The 25,079-nt window shown below is 43.9% G+C and overlaps 1 protein-coding gene across 7 annotated transcripts in view; it reads right to left on the minus strand.

The window, feature by feature from the left end:
- The window catches only part of robo2 (roundabout, axon guidance receptor, homolog 2 (Drosophila)), a 353,842-nt gene that overhangs the window by 193,537 nt on the left and 135,226 nt on the right, over nucleotides 1-25,079 (minus strand). For all 7 annotated transcript variants that reach the window (XM_037776246.1, XM_037776242.1, XM_037776244.1 and 4 more), the window contains exon 2: nucleotides 1,919-2,243. In XM_037776246.1, coding sequence (XP_037632174.1) covers nucleotides 1,919-2,078 — 160 coding nt within the window. In that variant the 5' untranslated portion in view covers nucleotides 2,079-2,243. The remainder of the gene's footprint in view (nucleotides 1-1,918; nucleotides 2,244-25,079) is intronic.

The following is a 25,079-nucleotide window of genomic DNA, read 5'->3' on the forward strand; positions in this document are numbered from 1 at the left end:
CCGATCGTCAATATTAAACATGTTTAATATTTGTGATTTGAAATCGGTGCAGCCAGGATGGACTTCCGAGCCAATTGGGGATGTCAAAAACACTCTTAATATACCTCACACCACAGGAATATCTGGAAAGATCATATTTAGAACCATCAACAAAGGGAGGGGGAATCAAGTCCAAAAGCGTCTGGTTTCTCATGTAGTGTGTACCGGCATCAGTGGATGCTGAGGGTGTACTGTTCTTTGGTCAAAAGGCACCATACAGCCACTGCAGGTACGGGTACAGTTCTGTAACCTTGTTTCCTCAGAGTGGAGCCTGAGGCTCTCTCTCAAACCCTTATAATACCAATCATACATGTGCTCGTATTTCTTCGCCTTGCTTAGCTCTTCCTTATCCCCTCGTCTCCTAGCCTCCTGACCCCTCACCCCTCACCTTTAAGCCATTCAGGAGTCAATGCCGCTATTCAACCCCTCTGCTGCTCAACCCATATTACATGAGAGAGAGGGGAGAGATACTGAAAAAAGAAAGGCTAAAAAACAGTATGAGAGGGGGAAAATAAAATAATCTGGAGACTTCATCAATTTTTCATGAATTTTCATTTAGACTGGGAGAGACCTCTTACAGCGATCGATAGATCAAGCTGCTGTCACGCAGTTAGCACCTGGGGGGCTGCTGGGAGGCCCTCGGGAAGGCAGGGGGACTGGATCAGAGGTGGGAGACACAACCCCTCCTATCCAACGCACAAAGTCCATTTCCCAGGGAATCACAAACCAACTACCCATCCTACACCACCGATCCACTGTAATCGCCTTAGAAACACAGCTACAGGCCCTTTTTCAAATGTGGAAGATGTTATTGCTGCTGTCTCTTCTGTTCAAGACATTATCAAAACAGTTATTGTTTGCTCAGGTTTACTAAGTAGCATAAGAGCTTAGGATTTGACTCTAATATGACTCTACAATGCCTAGATTAATCATTTTATGATTATATGAGGTCTCCTGTACATGCCAAATCACACAAACCAGTAGAAGTCAATCCAAAATAGATATTATAGTTGGATTATGTCTCATGAACATAGCCCAGGACTATGTCACTAAAAGTAGCACCAGTTGAAACAACATGGAGACTTTGTGCTCCACCTTATGGAGCATTTGAGGTGCCTGGGAGCCGCTCCATAGGAAGTCCAGCCTGGGTCTGCTTGTGTGTGTGTGGGGGGGGGCAGAGGCTCATCTTTAAAGGTAATCTGATCCACAGCTCAGGTTCTGCCTGTCAGTGTTCACCAACAGAGTCCAGGCAGCCTGCGTCAGATGTCCTTCAGGACTTTGATCTGCGCCTGTCGTTCTCCCCCCACTCACCTGTGAGAGACCCATCTTACCATACCATCATGTCCCTCTCATAGTCTGACAAGCTTTATATCCAATTCAAATATCTGCAGACAACTTCAATAAAACCCCCCTGAGGTCAAAATGTATCTCAAGTGCTTGGTTGAAAAACTCATTAATCCACCAAACAATGTCACACAACATGAGGCCGCAGTGGGCTCAACTGCTCCTTTTAGACCGACAGGAAATGATTACAAATAAAGAACACAGAAAGCAAAATGAAGTCAACCCCTAAAATAGTGTAATTTCAGTTGCCTCAAATAAAACACTGATTTGTTAACTGTTATTCCCTGCAGTAAAGACAATGTCATATTTTCCATTATGTAAAAATGGAAGAAAAAAATTGGATAATGCTGACAGGAAATGTTCAAAGTGGGTGTCTCTCAATTCTCTTGTGCTGAATGTAAATCCAGTCTTTCCATCATCTGGAAGCACGAGATCAAGACTTTTCTTCATCCGGACAAATGAATGATTAAATGAAATGAGCAGAATCATTTCAGCAATGCAGCAAAGAGGATAAATGAAGAAGAAAGAGACTCACATGCTACTTCAAAGACGCGTTGCGGCTGACGGCTTCTCCCAGGTAATTCCGGGCCACGCAGACGTAGGCTCCCTCGTCCGGTTTGCTCCGTCGTCCGTGAACGATGCGAAGGAGAAAAGCGAGCCGCTGGGCAGCAGCATGCGGTGTGAACGTGGGTCATCTTTGTCCGTCTCCACCCGCTCTCCGTCCTTGTACCACTCCACCGTCGGGGTGGGCCGCCCCTCCGCCTTACAGTTGAGAGTGGCCGGCTCCCCTTTGGAGACGATCAGGTCAGAGGGGTGCTCCACAATCCGGGGTGGGGAGTCCTCCTGGCGCAGACGGGATCCTGGAGGAGAAAGGACAGACACAATTAATCATAGAGAAACAGCAGACACACCAGCACTAGACATAGCATCGTCTCAGTTTGATTTTTATATATAAAGGGCTTCTCAAGTTTCCTTAACATTATAGCTAGCAGGTACACTATTTTGGAAAATAGGGAAGAGGTAGGCTGAATTAATAAACACAACTAAAAGTAGCTGATTACATATCCCATCTAGCTGGGGAAAGCCTCAGGACACCACAGACAGAGCTACAGGGTGTGGCTCAGGTGTTCATTTTATCATTGAAAACTATGACGAAAAATGTTTGTTGCCGACCTTTTTTCCATGAAAAAAAAAATACTATCATAAAAATAATATAATAACTCCATAAATATGACATTTGTAAGCAAAACTATGAAGACATGTATTACAATTTTCACTAAGAAATAAAAAAATAAAACACTGGGATTGCGAAAAGGCGCTCCTCCTAATGGCATCTGCAAGATTTCACAGACCGGAAGAAAAACAACCAATCAGAGCCAAGCTGGAGCCTTGCCGTCTCTGACAGCTGTCAATGCACTCGCAAACTCTGATCAAACGGCCATTTCCTATTTCTCTCCTCAAATGTTTTCAGAATCATCTTGTAGTGTACTGTTTAGCTGTAAAATGAGAAAGTTTGTGACCCGGCAGCCATGTTGAGATCAGTTGAGGAAATACCAAGCAAACTTTGAAAACATGTGAGGATAGAAAATAGGCATTACAGTAACAAAATATTGATTCATATTTGATCAGCGCTCCCTAGTTGACAGTTGGATCGGAGTTCGTGAGTGATTGACAGCTGCCTTCGGCAAACAGGAATGCTCTCTCTCTGAATGACCTGTGATTGGCCAAAGTCTCCCGTTACGGGCTGGATTCTTTATAGTCTGAAAACAGAGCCATGAGGAGGAGCAGAAGTCTAGTTTTTGCCCAATGATGACATAACATTTTGCCTACTTGCAGGTTAAAGTACTTGACCAGGTTTTACTATACACTACTGACTACTAAGCAACATCTTTCTTACTTAATTAATTAATGAATAATGTTTAAGGTTAAAAGAAGAAATATCGGCTTCATTAACTAACTTCATATAGCTACAACCCCACTGAGAATGAGACAATGTAATGAAGGACACAAAACAGGTGGGAGAACTTCTATTTACATTTTCATCAGAAGACCAAGACTAATATTAACAACATCTGAGCTATTTTCCTTAGGTTGCTGCCACCGCTACCCAAACCTGGAGGACAAGCAGTGGAAAATGGATGGATGACTCCAACTAATAGTTACAAAAGCTTTACTTGGGTTGGAAGGACGTAGAAAACATATATTGGACCCTTTAATCACCATTTCAAGCCGATCAAAAAGCAGCCATCTGCTCTTCTCAACCCTAGAATGTGAGGGCTTGCCTTGTGGGTAATTGGGCCCATGGGTGAACAGTGAATGGAGGCGTACAGTCAGCTTACATCTGAACTACACACACACACAAATTATATATGTGTCTTTCAGTGCAAACAAGTAAAACTGTTGAGTCCACTGTTGCAGAAGTGTGATGTGAATATGAATGCCGGGGTCCAGACTAATGTCAAATGCTAATCCCCCGTGGCTGAAAACCTCAGCCCACTCCTTTTTATTAAGGCTTGAGCTCTGAGAGTCTGGCAGCCAAGATAATGGTCCCCAAGTCAGAGTGCTCTGTGTGTCTGTGACCAGGTCTTAACCGCAGAGATAAGATGCTGTAGGCCACACACACACATTTACATCACAGACGCCCTGGGAACCATGCAACAATCAAAGAGTTTGATCCAGCATCAAACGGTAGTAAAGGGAATGGGGAATAAGGCAAACTTTTCCAACAGCCCTCCCTTTATCCTCGTTCTTTTGAACCCCATTCAATACCCCATCAATAACGCGGATTCAGTTGGCACTGGCCAAATGTTAACCAGCCAGTGTTGTATTAAGTAGAGTGCTGGGCTCTTTGTCTTAGAATTAGTCGTTGCAGGTGTGCGTGTGATTGAGCCGAGTTGATGACGGTGCCCTTCCCCGGGGCAGTGCGGTGGGGTTATAGGACGATGCCTGCTGCACAGAAGAGCAGTGTACCACATAAGCCTTTGTGCTTGTGTAAGGGGTAATTTCAACGTGGGATGGAGGCAAAGCAGTAGAGGCTCCAGCTCTTTGTTTGCCTGGGTTTGCACATGTTCCACTACCCCTCATACTTGAGTCTCCCAGGGGAAACCGAGACACGCTGGACCCTGGGCTTTTCTGCCCGAGAGTCCGCGGGTAAAAGGACAGGCGCAGCTAGAAAACCCACCGATCAGCACAAAATGCGCTTCAAAGACTCTGAGACATACATGCGCACACACACTGTGTAAATGTGCACCAGTCCACCATTTGTCTTAACAGGGATCAGGCATCAGACAGTGGCATATTGACCCCTGAACAGAAGGTAGTCTGTTCTCTCTTCTTCCTAATTTGGGCTAATTCCCTCCATTTCCCTGTCATTGATTAGTGATCAGGCCTAGTGTCTTCCTCTAAGTGGCGCCACAGACAGGGGTTTGTAGAAGAGGGGGGGGGGATGATGATACCCTGATCCCCAAGTGCTTGATCTAATCTCATTGGTATTATGTGAAAAACTGAAGATGTACTACTGGTAGTGGAGCAATAACCGACAGTATGCTGAAGGCGATCTCTTTCACCAGTGGTAGGTAACAGTAAGCTAGCCAGCAGTGAGTTACCCTGTCAGCACAGAGGGGCAAGTTTGTATTCTGGCAGTAAGTGACCTAATAAATGAAGCAGTAATTAACACTGTGACATTGATAAATGGAGGGCGAGATAAAGGACGGACACGGAGGCCCCCATCTAACTCGGAGTGTCAAACGCACATTCATTCTTATCTCATCGGAGCATCTGCTTTCCTCATAATCCACAGGCCCTGCAGTGGCTTTCTGCTTAGGCCGAGGCGCATGCACAGCACTAAACTGCGGCGACTCCATTCGATTTATATCAGTCTAATTTCTTTAAATCCAATTTGTATTCCAATCTACTGCCTTCTAATCACTTAAACCTAGGGTCTCCATCTGCTCTCCTCTTTCCGGTTGGAAATGAAAACAGCAGATGCGAGCCTCTACAATTGTCCTTTCACTGCCAGAAAAAGCTGAGCCGGGGGCACCGAGGGCCAGACGTGACTGGTCAGTGTCCTTCCTGAGTGGAGGTAGTCAGGTGTAGAGGTAGAAAAGGTTAAAAGCACATCCATATGCAATGGAATATGTTCAAAAGAGGCACATCAATCTCAATACTGGATAACCTCAACCTGATGTTGAGCAAGCTTCACTTTCAAAAAGCACAAACTAAAATGTTTGTCCTTTAATGTGTGTGTGTGTGTGTGTGTGTGTGTGTGTGTGTGTTTATTGTACCCTCATGTGGCTGCCATGTCCTAGAGATGCTGTCCAAGAAGATCAAATAAGAAAGCCCATGTATATCCCCACCGCCCCGCCATCAGGCCGAGCTCCCAGCAGAAGTGAAAGTCAATTTTCAGCTTCCTATTGGGCCCCCTTTCTCACTCTCTTTACGGTAAATGGGCTTTCTGTTGCCCTTTTAATGCGATCATTGGTGCGTAGTGACAACTTCAAGTGCTCTCTGAGCTGAGGCGAGTGCACTTCACTGGGTCTCAGGGAGGCGCACGCTCCAATCAAAAACGCTGTGTTTCCCCCTGTCTGCAATAACACCACCATTACTTCTCACCACTGCTGTGCAGTCATCCTCTCCTGGAGGAAAGCAGGGACCAGAGAACAAACAAACAAGCGCGCAGACAGAGAATGAAATCAGAGAGGGATTACTGAACCAAAAGCTGATTCCTTTTCTGCCTTTTCTCTCAGCCTACTTATGTCAGCTTCACTGCAATCCAAAGCAATTTAGCAATGCAGTTATCCAAGAAATGTGAAGTTTTACAGCGTTATTTCACACTACGTTGTGTTTTTTTTCTATGTTCCTAATAACATATCACACTTCACATTCATCATTGAGACATAACTAAAGATATAAAAGTTGAACCTTTTACACCCCACCCCTTTCCATAAACCCATTGTGTACATGGTGTACATCATCTGAAAGCTGGGAACCTGAAGATTAATTTGAGATGCAGCTCAGCACTGTGAGTCAAGTTGTTCTAGTCATAAATCAGAAAAAAGATGAATTAATTAAAATAAATTGTGCAAGTGTAACAGGCGTAGAACATTATGATAATGGTATATTTCCATGCTCACTTAACTTGCTGCAGCAATTTTTGGGTTGATATCATTTGTTACACAGATTTTTTACCACTCGAGAATTGATAAAAACTGATCAATAATCCCTCCAAAATACCACATTAAGACACCAAGACCTTGAGGAACACCATAGAAAAAGCCATGCTGTGATTTGGGATCAAAAACTTTTGACATTTGGAGATTTCTGCAAGAATTACATTTTTCAGCAATTGGATGGAGAGCAGTTGTGCAAACTGCTCAGAAACCCCTTTATTGTCAATCTATCTAGAAAAGCCATCCATCCTCTGAATGCTCTAGGTCTCTAATCTGATCCATCCATCCTCTGAATGCTCTAGGTCTCTAGTTTGATCCATCCATCCTCTGAATGCTCTAGGTCTCTAGTTTGATCAATCCATCCTCTGAATGCTCTAGGTCTCTAGTTTGATCCATCCATCCTCTGAATGCTCTAGGTCTCTAGTTTGATCAATCCATCCTCTGAATGCTCTAGGTCTGTAGTTTGATCCATCCATCCTCTGAATGCTCTAGGTCTCTTGTTTGATCCATCCATCCTCTGAATGCTCTAGGTCTCTAGTCTGATCCATCCATCCTCTGAATGCTCTAGCTCTCTAGTCTGATCCATCCATCCTCTGAATGCTCTAGGTCTCTACTGTAGTTTGATCTATCCATCCTCTGAATGCTCTAGGTCTGTAGTTTGATCCATCCATCCTCTGAATGCTCTAGGTCTCTAGTTTGATCCATCTATCCTCTGAATGCTCTAGGTCTCTAGTTTGATCCATCCATCCTCTGAATGTTCTAGGTCTCTAGTTTAGAGGTTTTCTAGTTTTATGTGTTTGCAATATCTTTACTTTCCCTCTAAAAGCCTGTTACAGCCTCTGACAAAAGTAAAGTCGGACGAGGGCATCGGCGCCCTCAAAGAGTGGAAGAGGTTAAGGGTTGTTGGTCAAATCCAGGATAAAAACACCACTTTAACTGTCATAACAGCTTGTTCTCCCTCATGTTCCACTGACCACACACATAGAAGGGCTCTTTTCTATTATCTTTGTCACATATTTATTCATGTGTGCAACAGAAGGTCAGGCCTTTCATGATCTTTTTGTAATTATTTTTATTAGCTCCCAGGAGAAATTGCAGCCCACCAACCAAATCAATACCCACACCAGTCTCAACCAGAGCATAAAAGGAAGGGCTCCCCAAAGAGATATTAGTTATTCTGCCAACAGACGTGTGCGCTGATCACAGGTAACCAACGGCAACCTCGGACCAAGGCAGAAAAGTTCCAGTCGCTGAGGCTCCATAAAACATCAAACATGAAAAACCAAGGTCCAGGCCAAGACGCAGCAATGTGGATACTGAAATGGCGGAGGCTTTTCAGGCAGAAACAGCTGAAACCCAACGAACTGAGTGAATATAAAATCACACCAAAAAAAAGAGAGAAATTTAAAAGGAATGAATTATGCATTAGGTCCATGTTGTCCGTTCTGAAATATAATCTCCTCCTGCCTCCCACTTCTCCTGGCTCTCTCCACTTTTCCTCAACCTCCCACTCCATCTTCTTCTCTCTATATATCTCTGCCTCTCCCTCCCAATCATCTCTCTGTCTCCTTCGCTTGCTCCCTGTCCCCGTCCTGCCCTCGCTGCGAGGGTGACAGAGTCATATCCGTCATGTCATCAGAAGGGAAATGCGAGCGGCGGGGGGGGGGGGGGGTAAACTGGGGGTGGCAACAAATGACGTTACTGGCCTTCCTCGCCTCTGCGCTGGCCTGCCGCGACACTTGCAAGCAAGGTCTGCACTCCAGATTTATCTTCTTTACCGCGGGCTGTCAGTGGCGTCAACAGTCACAATGAGCTCCAGAATATGACCCAATACCAGACATCTCGGTGTCTAAAAGACAACCTGCTGTATCTACTGGAGTCCATCCCAGCCCACTGCATGCAGCCAGTCACTAGATACAGCCTGGAATATACGGCACAGTGAAGAACACAGACAGTATAATGAAGGGTGTTCACAGGTGCTGAGGCAGATTCAGCTTCTGTTGCGAGAGAGGAAGGGAGTTGGAGGTAGCTAGCTAGCAAGCTCACATGATGGGCTCCGTTCCGCCTCAGTGCTCAGTATAAACCCCCCCCTGCTAAGATCTATACTCTGAAAGCATACACAAGGGTAATTCTAGGAGCTGCTCTCACTGCATCCATGCTCGCCTCCAACAAATATCAGATAGAATTCCACTCCGAGTGTATTTCGGGCAGTGATGCGGTGGGGTCGTATTGACTCGTATCTGTGTATTTGCCCCTCTCTCCCCCATGCAGATGGAATATATAAATAGATTACTGTGGGAAAACAGATATCAGATTTTGTTGCAATTCACATATCTTGCATTTCAAGCAGTTTCCACCTTGTTTTTTTTTCTTCTCAAACTACTCTCATTCTGACTCTTCATTCTACTATCAGTAGCCATGAACTGAAGATGATGACGCTGTTATCTGTTTTTTCAGCAAATGGCCTTACTCAGAAGCGCAGAGATTGAAACAAGAGACTAAAGGGGAGAAAAAGGAGGACAACACAAGAACAGTTTAGACCTCTTTATGGTGAGGTGCAATGTGTTGATAAGGGCGCTGCTTGCTTTCTATATGATTAGTGTAAGGAGTACAGCACCAGCTCTGTGGGACTGTCAGCCACTGGCATGGGACACTAACTGTGTGATGCAGATTAAATGATTTCCGATGCTACGGCCATCAAGCGTGTACAGTAGCTCGCTGCGCCCCACCCCACCTTCTTTAGCCCTCTCTCTCTCCGCCTGCACATCCTCCTGAGCAGCCCATTTTCTTGCCTGTCTCTTCTTGCACCACCTTGATATTGAAGAGTGCTAGTGTGAGTAAAATCATTTCAACTCCAAGAACAAGTACTAAAAATTAAAAAGGTGAATATTGAATGATTAAAGTAGCAGTAGGAAGAATGTTTTTGGCATTGTTGGGCAAAAAATTCCATAATAACTTTTCAGCATATTGTAATTCAAGTGTTCTGAGAGATAACTAGACTTCTGCACCTCCTTATGGCTCTGTTTTCAGACTTTAAAAAAAATATAGCCCGTGATGGGAGACTTTGGCCAATCACAGGTCATTTGAGAGAGAGAGCGTTCCTATTGGCTGTTCATTCACGGATGCAGCTGTCAATCACTCGTGAACTCCGATCAAACGTCAAAACTAGCAGCGCTGATCAAATATGAATCAATATTCTGTTACTGTAATGCCTATTTCTCTCCTCAAATGTTTTCCGAATCATCTTGTATTGTACTGTTTTAGTTGTAAAATTAGAAAGTTTGCTCCAGCTGGTGGGCGGTGCTTGTATTTCCTCAACTGATCTCAACAAGGCGGCCGGCTCACAAATGTTCTCATTTTACAGCTAAACAGTACACTAGAAGATGTTTCTGAAAACATTTTATGCGAGAAATAGGAATTACAGTAACAGAATACTGTTTCATATTTGATCAGCGCTGCCTAGTTTGACCGTTTAATTGGAGTTTGTGAGTGATTGACAGCTGCTCAGAGACGGCAAGGCTCCAGCTCGGCTCTGATTGGTTGTTTTCCTCCGGTCTGCGAAATCTTGCAGATGCCATTAGGAGCAGCGGACGACACAGAGGTGCATGATTTTTTTCAGATTACTTGTCTCATGCACTACTGTCAGGATATAGTGACCGTTTCATAAAAATAACTTTTTTTCATCATATTTGCTCCAATTCTACCCACTGCTGCTTTAAAAGTGTCCCCTTCCTCGTCATCTACTGTAGAGGAGCCCTTGAGTTAAGTTTATGTCCACTTGCTCCAGTCAAGTAGTGGTTAATCAGTAGAAAACTATAGCAATAGAGTCACTGTAATCTCTGTAAATGTGCTTTAAAAATCAGATAAGCAAGCAGCAGTGTTCTCAAGATAAAAGTCGGTGTGGTGTGCATGTGAATGTAGACACAGCTGGGCGCCAAATTTCAAATCACCAACTCCTTTCTTCCAAGCATGGGCTACTCTAAATAGTTACCACTGAGGGAAGTGCAATGAAATGAATGGCATCAATTGATTCTCCCTGAAGCATTGTAATCTCCTTACCTGCATTGCTGAGCTGCCCCGGCAGATTAAATGGGGCAAAATAAATAAGTGCTTTATTGCTTTAGAAATGAAGGCGAAGGGGAGGGGAGGAAGGGGGGGAGGCCTCCAGGTGTCCATGACACACCGTGTTGAGAGATGAGTGGATAATTGGAGGTGTGCCACGGGTGCTGCTGACCTGTAGTGAACACATTGCAGTGTCCCTGCATGTCAATGAAGGCAGTCGGTCACCACCTCCAGCCACTCCGGTGGACCCAACATGTGAACATGAGGAATAACCACACACCATCCAAGTGATGGACTCGGAGAGCAGAGCGAGGTAATGAAATGGCCCTTATAGCTCACTGTTTGTGTTTTTTTTAAGGTGCGGCATACCAAGTCAAGATGAGATTTATTAAATTTATATTCCACGGGACACTTCATCTGGTCCGGCTTAGGGTGTCAGGGTCAAGAGTGCTAGCAGTAAGTGGATGAAGGACTCATTCAATTTACCCACGCTCATAAATCCACGCTAACACAAAAAAAACAATAGGCTTTGATGGTTATTAATGGTGCTCACAAACACATTCACACACATACACACACTACATTTCATAATTCTACCACTGGCTGGGTGTTAGCGGGCCTCTAAATGACAAATGCCCGTGAGCAGCGCTCCAGGAAAAAATCATCACCATCCTGGAAGCGGAACCGGAGAGTTCAAACGTTCAAGGATGCGATTAAGGCTTTCTTCCTATCCCGCCGCAACGCTTGTGACACTTGGCTTGTGCCACGTTCCACACTCAGACTTCAACCTCAAAGCCAGTACTCACCAGAAGCCATTATATATAGTAAATCAAGTCACCCCTGGTCATGAGCGGCTCGGTTTACAAAGCAGTGTGGTGCCATGTATCTGCAGCACAGGACAGCACTGACATACAATGCAGGCCTTATTACTTATCAAATTATTATGTATGTATTCATGTGATCATCTTCCAAGTGAGAATGCTGTTAAACCAGGCTGCTTGGCCTGACGATCAGTTTTTGCAACTGCAACTGAACTGTAAACATAATTTAGCATATTACAGTATATATTAGCACATAGACACACTGATTGTACAACAAGGTTATTTAGAAATGCATTGCCACATGAACATGATGTCTTATTACCAAAAAAGGACTTGTAAAGTAGAGAGACCCGAAGCATAGTGACAGCTCATAATTCACAGTATATACTACAGGCAAAATAATAGCATTATACAGAGTTTGCAATTCATAAAATACGTCAAACTATGTCCAATAGGGTTGTCAAAATTATCACGATAATAACGCAAATTTGTTCTGACGCCACTAATTTCTTTAAGGTATTAATGCAACTTGCAATTGTTGGGCTCAGTCTCAAAGCTAGAGTGAAGATCCTGGCATCATATGAAACAAAAAAACCTAAGGAATCCATTGGTACCAACCATGTCATACTAGCTTGTCGAGAAGGAGGCTAAATAATGCTCCAAAATGATGCTAAATTTGGCGAGGAAAAACTGGCATGGCCATTTTCAAAAGGGGTCCCTTGACCTCTGACCTCAAGATATGTGAATGAAAATGGGTTCTATGGGTACCCACGAGGTATCAGTCTGTTCACAAGAGTGCAGGCCCCTCAGAAGACCTCCGGGTTACTATTGTTTCCACACTAAAACACTGGTTTTGCAAGTGATGGTGTATAGTTTTGAGTCTCTATGCTTTTCTATGGGGTTAGATTCCCCAGTTAGTTACAGAGGAAGAGAAGGTACCAAGCTGTCACGGCTGGGTGATCCATAGACCGAGCCGGGGATGGAGATGGTGGAACGAGACACTTATTCACCGGCTCCAGCACTCTGAGCGGCATTACAGCTGCGCTGGACAACTGCTGTGTGTGACGGATGTCTGCTCGGGTGTCATGCTCTGGCTGTCCATCTCCGCACATCTCACACTGAGAGACAGCTCATGCATTTTTATCACCGGGCCTGACCTCATCTTCGAGACACTCGGCTCAGGTACAACTGTCACACAAACTCTTGACAATGAAGAGCGAGAGGGTGTGTTACTGACTGAAAACACAATGAGGAAAAACAAGAAGGCATGTGATAATGACTATAAATTCGGGCTGTCAATCGATTCAAATATTCAATTGCAAATTAATCACACATTTTTTTTATCTGTTCAAAATGTACCTTAGAGAGAGATTTGTCAAGAATTTAAGATTCTTGGAAATTAATTAACAACACAAAACAGAGATAAATATTGTCCAGAAACCCTCATAGGTACGGCATTTAGCATAAAAATTATACTCAAACCATGACATGGCAAACTGAAGCCCAACAGGCAACAACAGCTGTCAGTGTGTCAGTGTGCTTGACTATGACTTGCCCCAAACTGCATGTGATTATCATAAAGTGGGCATATCTTTAAAGGGGAGACTCGTTGGTACCCATAGAACCCATTTACATTCACATATCTGGAGGTCAGAGGTCAAGGGACCCCTTTGAAAATTGCCATGACAGTTTTTCCTCACCAAAATTTACCTGAAGTTTGGAGCGTTATTTAGCCTCATCGTGACAAGCTAGTATGACATGGTTGGTACCGATGGTTGGTATGATTCTTTAAGTTTTCTAGTTTCATATGATACCAGTATCTTCACTGTAGCTCTAAAACTAAGCCCGCAACCAAAAAATTGCAAGTTAATCATGTTAATTGTGTTAATGCATAAAATAAATGAGTGGCATTAAAACAAATTTGCATTAACGTGTTATTAGCGTGTTATAGCCATAAATATACCATAAACAGGAATAAATACAGTATGTGCCAAATGTTTATTTTTTTCATTCAACTCACATTTATTTACTGTCTCTTTATTTGTTCCTCTTTCAAACTAAATGCTTGGTGCAACCTCCGTGTCTGCATGGCTGCCAGTATGCATTTGTGTGCTTCTCTGTGTTTACAGTGTGTGTATGTATAGTTATATTAGTTGTATGTACTTCTGTGAGTCATCCAACCTTGAGATCCCTCCCTTCCATCTGAAGGTTTGTTGCGAGACAGCCAACCAGAGGGCAGGACGAGGGCAACGGGCTGCAGAGTAATTAGACGCTTCCCCAAACACGACGTCTCAGTGCAGCATGTGACATGAAAACAGCGATAAGCCAAACATGCCGTCTCTTCCAGCGGCTTTAAGGCATCAGGAGCTCACGTTGCACTCAATCCTGACTTCCTGTTTGCATTTTGGCGTGCTCTTAAGATAATCGAGTTCTGCAGGGAGATAAGAATGCTCGTCACATCCACGCTACAACTGAGTAATCTGTCCTACACAGACACAGTTTGTGTTGTAACTGCTGGTTGGGCATTTGCCATTGATCAATAAGGGTTCATTCATTCACTATCATCAAATCATCAGGGATTATAGAACGGTAATTAGAGCCACGTTTTCTGTCCATTGGCCTGCCTCAGACCCCTTAATCGTCTGTTTTGGGAAACAGAGGCAGTGAGAGAATATAGAGTGAGGATTACATCTGTGTGTTGGGGCCCGGGAGGGTAAAGCACAGGTGTGTGTTCTGTAAGTACAGGTGTGTGAGACAGGTGGAGGCCCTGACTGCTTGCTTTACCTTAGAGTCAGCATGCTCAATTCATCATATCCCTCCTCCCCCCACCTCTACCTCCACACACGCTCCTACTATACTGCCATCGCAGGTGTACAACAACCCCCTCAGTGTTTGAATTCCACCCTCATCGACGTGTGTGTGTAAGAGAAATAGTGAACGAGTTTGAAAGTATATGAGGAAAGATGCTTATCCTTTACTGCCGCCTACCTGTTAGCATTAAACCTCCATCTCTCCCCATCGTAATCTCTCACCCTCTTTCTGTCTTTGTTTCTCAAGGCAAAAGCATCAAGGCATTAGGCCTTTTCTCTGCTCTGTAAATGTCAGAGGTATGCTTGGCTGAGGCTTAATAAAGCGGAGGTAAAACAGGGAAAAGTGCTATCGCCCCTGCATTCTGCTGGTCTTAGAGCAAAATCAGCCATGTGCATTGTCTGCTGCTGACATTTTTCTCTCTGCGCTATGAAAATGTAAAAGCATTAACCAGCGTGATCCCAGAATTTAAAACAGCTGTGAATCCTTTTCATTTCTGAGTGATCACAGAGCAGTGCTTTGGACTTAAAAAGAAGCATGCAGAGCTCAAAGTCTATTCTCCTCTATCCTGAACGCGTGGAGTGATGGCTGCTGAAACGTGATCCGCGGAGTAGCCAGGCTCGGCTGTTAAAATATCATATGAGCTGACAGGCCCTCGTCACCGGTGGAGTAACACTTCTAATCACTCACACAAGGGCCTGTGAGAGCTGCTTTTCACTTCATTCTATGTCCTCCTGTTCATTTCCTCTTATGAGCACCCACCTTTTGTCTTTATTCTCCACTCATGTTTTATGTTAATCAGAGAATAAAAAGCAGCGCACTTTTGGACACGGCTACCTTGACAGTGATGAGACCGTGGGAGACAGTCGAGGGGAGCTTCCTGCAGATCTCAGATGAAGCTTCGTCATTACAGCGGCCCGATTCCAGCAAATGAACCGCAATTACAATAACGCTGCTAAACGCTGCCAACTCAGGCAGAACAATCACATTTGGGGCGAGACATTGCGATGGCTCTTACACAATGACCTCAGCCTGCCTCATCATTCACCTAGACTATTTTAATCTGGGCTTACTTTCCATTATAGGGCAGTACTTTAAACCTCCCTCGTTCAATCATGACCATCAACAGAGCTGTTTATTCTCCGGGCCGCTTTGATATAAAGCCTCATCGTCGGCCATTTCCCTTTAAAAGATTGTGTTGTTACACAACTCTTCACCTCAGTTGTTGTATTTGATTACGCTCATTCTGTCCCCTCCTCCCTTCCCCAACTCATACACACCACCGCTCTCTGGGTTGGACTTTCTCTTGACTCAGCAGCATTACTGAAATACCACGGCCCTGCTGTACAAAGTCTAGACCAGTGATCGTCAAAGTGGGATCCAGGGACCCCCCAGGGGTCCGTGGCACTCTGTCAGGGAGTCCACGAAATAATTCACAATATATTATAAAAATTGTGCTGTATCATTAAAAAGTACATATCTATAGATTGGGACAATTTGCGCCAATGAAACAAACATAATGTGTCCATTACTCCCACCCATGTTAGCTTTGGTCCCAATATTAAACTCTGATTGTGACACATCACGTCAAGCTTCATGAATCAGTCACTTCACTCAGGGCTCATCTGAACCCGTTCCTGCTGCTTAGCTAGCTTAGCTTATTAGCCAGCTAACTAGCTGGCAAGTAGTGAGAAAATATTTGAGTCAGTCCACACCGTCAAGTGATGCTAAGCTCAAACGAGCTAAATTGAAAAAAATATGATGACACTTATATCGTGCAACAGCAATGGGAGATGAAAATGCGTCATGTGTCTGCAGGTGCTGGCGAACGAAGCCATGAAGCCGGCCAAGTGAAAGCGACATTAGAAAACACCGGGAATATCAGGGCAAAACAAAGTGGTGTTAACATGATTCAATTGAAATTGTGTTGCTGTTTATCTCTATCAAACAGATCTGAAGTATTCAAGTTGAAAGGTTTTAGAATACAAATAGTTCCAATGGCATCTAAGAGTAAAAAATGGTAGTAGAGCGTTATGCTTAATCAGCGTTACGATTATGAGGGGTTATTGGAAATTGTTCTCCCCTTTAAGGGGTCCCTGGCCCCAAAATGTTTGAGAACCCCCGGTCTAGGCCACCGAAGACTCCAAGTGGCCATCTCCACAGCCCCTTAGGCAGATTTAAGTTGGAGCGGTATTTCAGCACCTCTCGGCATGTCACCCAGGATGGCGTGATGTTCAACGGGCTCCTAGATCAGAACACAAGCATGCAGGAGGGTCTCAGAATAGCAAAAGGTCAGGAGTGCATGGCCACTATGCAAAGTATTGTTCTAATCCAGCTTCATAGCAGCACGGTGGAGTTTAAGAGATAACCAGGCAAGCTGCTGACGTCCTGTAAATATCTCCTACTGCAATCAATCGGATTCTTAAAGTGTGCTGTTCAGATGCACACTCTAGTCCCAACCCTGCAACAACACCCAACACACACTCTCCCTCTATTCTCTCGTCCATCTCACCTTTTCTCGTCCTCTCCTACACACTAGTGGTATTAATCACGGCGCACTAAACAGTGACTGACGCCATTCACAAGGCTTGGCTTTGTTGGTTACGCTGCCCAGTGAATACAAACTTCCAGACCTTTTTGTCTGCCTAAGTGGACTCTTAGAGGAAGCTCCTCCCTCTCCAAGGACCCTCAGATTACCTCTGAAAAGGGCTGGGTGATGGGTGAGTTCTGTAGGGAAGGAGGGGGAGAGCACAAGGAAGAGGGGGAGGAGGAGGAGGGTGACAGGCAAATGATTGGGAAGATCCAGTGCTCCCGGGGAGATGTGCAGCCTCTCCCTCTGGACTGTAAGCAATGCATCAGCCACTGCTTAGCAACCAGTGGGTTTGGCTGAGCAGAGTGAAAGACACCCAAAAAAAAGGTAAAAGAAAGAAAAAAGATTTAAATCCCAGCAGAAGGGGACTTGATTTGCAACTACGAAAGGCAGGGAGAAGCAAAACTCTGCAGCTGTGAAGAACAAAAGCGGGAGTTGACAGGTGAAAGAAAGAAAAATGGGGCCTTGCAGGCACTCGCATTCAGTGACAACACAAAAAGTCGGCTTTACATTCTGCTGGTTGTACAAACAATACAAAGCAAACACATGTGTGAATCATCAGTCACCACATAGTGCTGATATAATGTTCCAGAGCATGATTTCCTCATTCTACGGCCATGAGCCCCACTTTGTCACCGGTGAAACTGTGAAAAGGTGTGTCCGATTCAAAAGTAGCACTAAAAATTCAATCAGGCTTCAGGTTTGTGCATTTTAAAAGTAATACATCTCAATCCCTCCCCATCATTACACCAGTCACAGGTTGGACCAATACCAATCGCCATTCCCGTCACCTCGGCCCTCCCATTCTGATGATTGATGTGAGTCATCACATTAACTCTGCAGTCCAGGCTGTTTTAATTCCTCCATTAAACCAGTTCTCTCGTAGGACAGTAAATCCCAAGAAACCTTGTAAAATCGTAAGAAAAGAAAAGATGCTGACTTAGTGCCGGGCTGCAGATAGGACGGAGAGGGCTGAAGCTTTTGGATGCAGAAATTAAACAATCTTATTTGCATCATTATTAAAGTTTAATCGGACAAATGGGAATAATAAAGTGGGGTACTTTCCCGGTTTGGATTTAAGCCGGCTTACACTACTGTATGGTGCATAATCGCAGCATTGAAATCCTAAAGTGATATGACCACAGCAGTACAGTACCATCCACTACAGTGCAGGGGCAGGGTGGTGATCACAATCTGACAAACACCTTCAAGCCAGGGAACCTCCCACCCACAGGTCGGAACTATACTTTCTGTTGTGTTACACCACTTTGTGTTTCATTTGTACAAGCTGAATACACAAAACTAAGTTGGGATTTGTTTGCCACTATTTAAAAATAACTAAATACTTTCCACCTCTGCATTAGAGCGATATCCTGTGGCCACTGTAACATAAGCTCATCCATAGAGATCTGAGTTTTACACTGACTCAGAGTCTCAGAGAGAAAAAAAAAAAAAACACACTGGAAAACCATTTTCTAACTGGTCCTTTTTGTCATAATATATGCATATCATTGAATAATATGTACTTCTTATAATGCACTTCTTCTATATGTTGCACAAGAGGAAGAATGTGCTCATCTCTGCCCTGATGTTAACCTCCTGAGGGGCGACCATTAGCTGCATTGAGTGGAGGACTTATCTGTTGAATTCAGCTGCTTGTTCATGTATTCATTTGAGTTTTATGAATGAAAAAATAAATATGCGATGGAAACTATTTAGAATTTAAAACACAACTCCATAAGGTCAGCCTAGTTAACAACAGGATAACTGTATCTTTCAGACTTAACAGCCCTTTAATAATCCAAACTAAGTGAATTAATGAGATGTTCGTTTGAGTCCAACAACATCACAATATTGCTTCCAAATCAGAAGTGGGTAAAGAGATGCCGGCTGGAGTGCCATGGGCAGTGTCTGCTGCGCAAAACACAACTGATTATTAATAAATATACCCATAAGGAGAAGTTTGACACAACAACACACGTCAGGAAACTTACCATCAACTTGAAAATAGAGTAATCCGCCGACAAGGATGAACGCTAGCGGACCCATACTAGCATATTAACCATCCACGGCCGGCGCGCAAATCCTCGAACTCACTGCAGGAAAAATAGGTCCTAATGTCAGACAGGTCTCCTCTGTGTCACTGGGACTTCTGGAGACAGGTCCTAGTTACTGACAAAAGCCAGTTTCAATGTCCACAGATTGAGAGGATCCATTTGACAGCAGGTCACCCGGAACTGCCCGGGGTGTTCATCTCCACCTAACTCTCGGCTCTTTGGAGGATTATCCCTGCTCGACCCAAGACTTCATCCGCAAGATCTGCTACTTCTCCAGATCACCTCCAGGCTGGAGCCCACGGAGTGTGGAAGAGGAGACAGTAAGTCCACACTGGGAAGAAAACAACAAGCCAACCCGAGGCTGGACACTTCTCACTCCGCAGCTCCTCGGCTCCTCAGGACGCGTCTCTGCCACCTCGAAGACCTTCAGCGATGTCTCCTCCAGTTCAACACATGGCTCAGCCGACACTCCGACACGCTCTCACGCTCACACTGGAAACCAGCCGACAACTCTCACGCGCTCACAAAAAGTTGTTTTATTTACAACGACAACCAGCTCCCAACAGACCCATGTGGGTAGCCGGGGAGAAAGCGCTGGAAGTGGACAGACGTACTACAAGTCAGTCCAACATCCTCCTTCTCTCTCTGTCTCTCTCTCTGTCTCTCTGTCTCTCTCTCTCTCTCCTTGTTTCTGCCGCTAGGAGCGCACACTCTATGAGCACCGACACAGCCCGCAGCCCCCGCGCACTGGAGGAGGTGCGAAGCTCCGTGAACACAGCAACACAGCAGCGACCAGGGGAGCGAGGCAGAGGAGAGGAGAGGAGAGGAGAGAGCTTGGATCTCAGTCCAAATCTGTCTGTACTTATGAAAAAATGAAGCCGAGGAAAGTGGTCCCTTTTTTACTAAGATAATCATTGTAAGCAGAGATGTGTCGGAGTGGAGGATAAACCTCAATATATGACTGTTTACTGGAGTTTAAATACATTTACATGTGCTTAACACATGTTACATGAATTCATATTTACCACACAATAATGTGAGTTTATTAATATTCTTATCTGAAAATATCCAGACAGTTCAACCACCTTTCTTACTACAGTATCAGTGGGCCAACAGGTAGCACATGTGATGACACAAGACTGTATTTTATAAGGGGGAAATCGTTTGGAAAAACAGAATGATGCAGATTAAAAAAAATAATTTGCAATTTCAGAATATCTATTAATCAATAGACTCCATGGGCCTATTAAAGATGCAAGAAAGAAGATGCTGATGGATGTTAATGTATTGAGATATTGAAGCAGAATTGTAAATATGATCTCTGTCAGAAATCAATGAGTGATTGACCGAGCCCCTGCACCAAGAGGAGGAGAGAGGCCTCTCTGCATGCCAAGAGGCTACATGCTCTCTGTCAGGGCAAAGCCTGCACACAAACACACAATACAGCAAGCACACCAGAAAATCACTACAATACAATTTTTAATTATGGATACATTTAGATAACATGATTTGGCACAGAAGTCGGGACCCAAGATATGTTGAGGTTGAGGGGAGGTCGTGTATGTGGTCTGCACTACTGCCCAGCAACCCTCTACATGTTGTCTCACTGCTTTATAATACAGGCAGCTATGAGCTGTGAGCTCCCCCTACTGGTGTCACTCATAGCAATCATCTTTCTAACACTACCCTATCAAGAGGTATAAGAGGAGACAGCACGTGGAGCCCTGACAGAAAGGTTTTCTGAAGCAACGTGATTGATACAACATCCTTCCATCACATTCATTTTGCTTTTTAGTTAAGCAGATTTGATAAATACCAGAGGAGCTCAATTAAATAACTGCTATATGTTGCAGCTACATAAGGCAAATTTGCAGCATCACTTCAAGGGGTATTGTAAAAAAAAAATTCCAAAAAAAAGAATAGTTAGGCTGCTATTGTCTTTTTCTTTTCCCCACAGAACACAGCAAATTGAAAAAGTTCCAGTAAACATTACATTCCAGACTTAAGCCAACCCCTAACAATCATGGGACACCCTGTTGAAAAGGTTAGCTGTTTGAAATACTTAGGAACTCATATGGATACCACCTTATTTTATAGATAACACTAAATATGTTTTTTTTAAAAGCTATGCAGGAAGCTTAAAGGTCCCATATTGTAAAAAGTGAGATTTTCATGTCTTTTATATTATAAAGCAGGTTTAAGTGCAAAAACGCTCAATATTCACACAGCCCGTATTGCAGTGGATGTAAATCATTTTACAGCTAAACAGTACACTACAATATGTTTCTGAAAACATTTGAGGAGAGAAATAGGCATTACAGTAACAGAATATTGATTCATATTTGATCAGTGCTGCCTAGTTTGACCGTTTGATCGGAGTTCCAAGTGATGACAGCTGCTCAGAGACGGCAAGGCTCCAGCTCGGCTCTGATTGGTCTTGGAGATGCCATCAGGAGCACCGGAGGACACAGAGGCACATGATTTTTTTTCAGATTACCTGTCTCATGCACTGCTGTCAGGATATAGTGGCAGTTTTATAAAAATAACTTTTTTTAAATCATATTTGCTCCAACCTGGCCTACTGCTGCTTTAAAGGTCCCCATATTGTAAAAAGTGCGATTTTCATGTCTTGTATATTATAAAGCAGGTTTAAGTGCTATAAAAATACTGTTTAATTATCAAAACGCTCAAAATACGGAGAAATACACACAGCCCGTATTCAGAAATTGTGCGTTTGAAACAAGCCGTTAGGATTTCTGTCCATTTGTGATGTCACAAATATACAACATTTAGACCATTACACGGTTTTAAACGTAAACATTCTAAATGTGTCACAGTTTATTTCCTGTTGCAGTGTATGTAAATAACTTCAGCTGGCAGGACGTAAACATGGACCCACACCGTTGTCTAGCAACACAATTCCGTTGCAATTCCCTTGAAATGCACTAAAACGGAGCGTTTCAGACAGAGAGTAAATACAGGTATGAGGAAAATAAAGTTTTTTTTAACATTACAGCATGTAAACATGTTCTATTAGAGACGCAAAATACATGTATGAACCGGAAAATGAGCATGATATGGGACCTTTAAATGAACATCTAAAGAGATGTAAGAAGAAGTTGGCCCCTTTGTTTTTACCTGAAGAGACACAACACTAGCAGGAGCTCGAACCAAAAGGCTCGGATTTCCCATTTTATGATTTACATCAAAGTCAGCCATAGAACAAAGCCCTCAAAACTCACAGTGTGCTCCCTGAAGGTGTCTGTGAAAACCACTCTCCCCAATAAAAAAATCACACAGACTAACACCATGACAGGGTGGCTTTGGCAAAGGGAACCACTTCTATTGCCTTTAATAATACCTTTGACTGCTCATGTTTTTTTTTTTTCTTCAGTTTGTTTGTCAAGCTGCATGTTCCAGCTTGCCCTGTAAAGGCCTTACTGGGAACTGCAACATGTTGGAAGTTTACTAGCTTGCTCCCATCGCAGGCAGCGCTGTCGGCTGGCCAGATACAGTGATTTGTCTTCATATTTTAATGTTTGTGAGCCGCATGCAAATGCTGTCTTCCCAGTGCCTCCATAGTGTCCTAGATTCTACCAGATGCGCGCAACCACACACACGCGCGCGCACACACATATACACACACACACACACACACACACACACACACACACACACACACACACACACACACACACACACACACACACACACACACACACACACACACACACACACACACACACACACACACACACACACACACACACACACTCACAGGGAGCCAAACAGAAATTTATTGTGTCATCAGTGTTGCTGACGGTTCAAGGCAAATAAAAGAGAGAAAAAAAGGGAATTGGAGAAAGGTAATTTACTAAGAAGAAAAGCATGCTTCAAACATAAACAATGGAGTGTGTGGCTCCATTGATGGAAAAGTAAGTCGAGTGTAATTCTCCCTCAAGCACTGCCTTTTATTCCCCGCTTTCAATCACCGTATCTGCGGCGGAGGCAGTGATATTCCCCGGCTTTCTAAATATCAGCTGAAAGTGGATTTATTTTAATTAACTGGAGGCTGTGTTTACTCAGGGCAAGGCATGTTACATAAAAATGAGATGGTGGGGTTAAGCCATGACCGATAAACTCACGGACACTACAAGCGTATGCTTCATTCCCACTGTTGGAAGAACGTCGCTGATCTTTTATTGGGGTGACATTCATGATATTACTGACAAACAGGGTTTTCTGGGTTGATTGGATTTTTCATTTCCAAAACTGAGAGCATGCAGATGAGGTGTAACGGCACACAAATAAAGTGTGATGTCACCGAGAGGGGAAAGCAAAGCAAGAGTGGTGGTTTGGAACGGCTGCATCAACAACACGAATGAAACCAAAGATATTAAAAACATGGAGAAAAACACAGTCTTGCATGCAATTACCTCCCCCCCCCCCACCACCGCCCTTTTTCCATCCCTGCAAAGACAATTTGCGTTCACCACCAGACGCTGAAATGGATCATTTGTTTTAACCTAAACTAATCATGCCACAATAACTGTCACTTTTTTTGTGCAATTATGTGTTTTTAACAAAATCCAAACTAATAATCAATCAGATAATTTCCCAATTATTGTCCTCAGAACATCTGCTCATTGATGGATCCTGGGTGGAGGCCTTTCATTAGGAAGGTTGTTCGGCGTGACCCGCATCCATCCTCGTCCACTTCTCAAGTGACACGACTTCAATCAGTCAAGTTTACTCCCAAAGACATTTGTGGCAAAATGAAGTTGAATATTCTCTTCTATAAAACACACGATAGCAGCTCGCTATAAGAAAGATAAAGTCGTTTATTAAGGATTGATGCGATCGCTTTAAAATCTGAAGTGCTGCACCCTTTAATAACACCATCCTCTAATGTTTCCTGTAAATGATTAAGGCTCTTTTATCCAGCAGTTTATAGTGAACATAAAGTGCTGCAGTGTTGTTGTTTTTTTTGTAGATAAAAGCACAGCTGAGGATCAATAGGGGGTCCCCGAATGGAGAGTGTGATATCTACGAGACAATCACGAGTGTGTACAACAACCACTCTGGGGGTTTGCAGACACATTCCAGCGGAGACATTTTCTGCATTTTAATTGCTTGTAACGAAGGTGCAATTCAAATGCAAACTATGAATCAAACGCGGACAGTGACGGAACGCGCAGTTTCAGCGATGCTGCATCTGTCTGCATGTACGTGTCTGGGGGAGAAAGAGGAAAGTGTTTTTAATTGTGTGCCAGGTCAGAGGTTCAGGTAGCAACATCACTCATGATCAGATCAGAGTGGTATTTGGGGAGCTCTTAGCTGGATATTTTTCATGGCTGAGTATCCCCTTACTGGGTTTGGGTCTCTGTGTGGGGATGATTAGGAGCTGGAGGTGGGGGGGAGGCGGCGGGGTGATGTGTGGAGGGGTGATTAATGTAGATGTCAGTAGCGGCCCTCCCTCCTCTGCTCCCTCCCCAGCATCCATAATGACACCTGGGGAAGGCAGAATGGGTCTACCTGCAGCCTAGGCTCCCTCAGCAGGGCATGATTCTTCCCCATGATCCTCCTCTGTCAGCAGTCCTGTCACTGGGCTCGGATCAGGCCCTTATTAATGGGCCTCTATGTCAAACATAGATATTAAGCTGTGCTCTGCTCCGCGCTATCCTCGGCAATAACACCCACATAGGCGCACACACTGACACGATCGCTTCTATACAATGCGGTGACGAGTCACAAACACACACACGGAACGGTGCAGGCGTGCTCATAACTCATAAACACATCACATTAACACTCGCTGAAATATTACTTTCTTATTTAGCAACTTTTACAGATTCAGGTCCGGCATGACAAAGAGTCCATAGATCTATTAGATATCTCTGTTTCCCTCCTCTACTTCCACTATTAACACACACAACCCAATAGCACATTATGCCCAAAAAGTGACAAACCTCTCACTATGATGCATTGTCCAACAATGCAAATCACTCCACTCAGAAAGAGGTTAGAAGGCTACTGAGTAAGGATTCAAATCTGCGGCAGGCTGAATAGACTCAAAGTGTTGGCAGAGCCTCAGCAGCTTGGACTGCTTTTGCTATTTAGGCTTGTGGCTTTAATATGATACACAGAACAGGGAGACATTTATAAGAACCCAAGTTTTTGGAGACATAAC

Source organism: Sebastes umbrosus, chromosome 7, assembly GCF_015220745.1.
Source record: "Sebastes umbrosus isolate fSebUmb1 chromosome 7, fSebUmb1.pri, whole genome shotgun sequence".
NCBI classification, from domain to species: Eukaryota; Metazoa; Chordata; class Actinopteri; order Perciformes; family Sebastidae; genus Sebastes; species Sebastes umbrosus.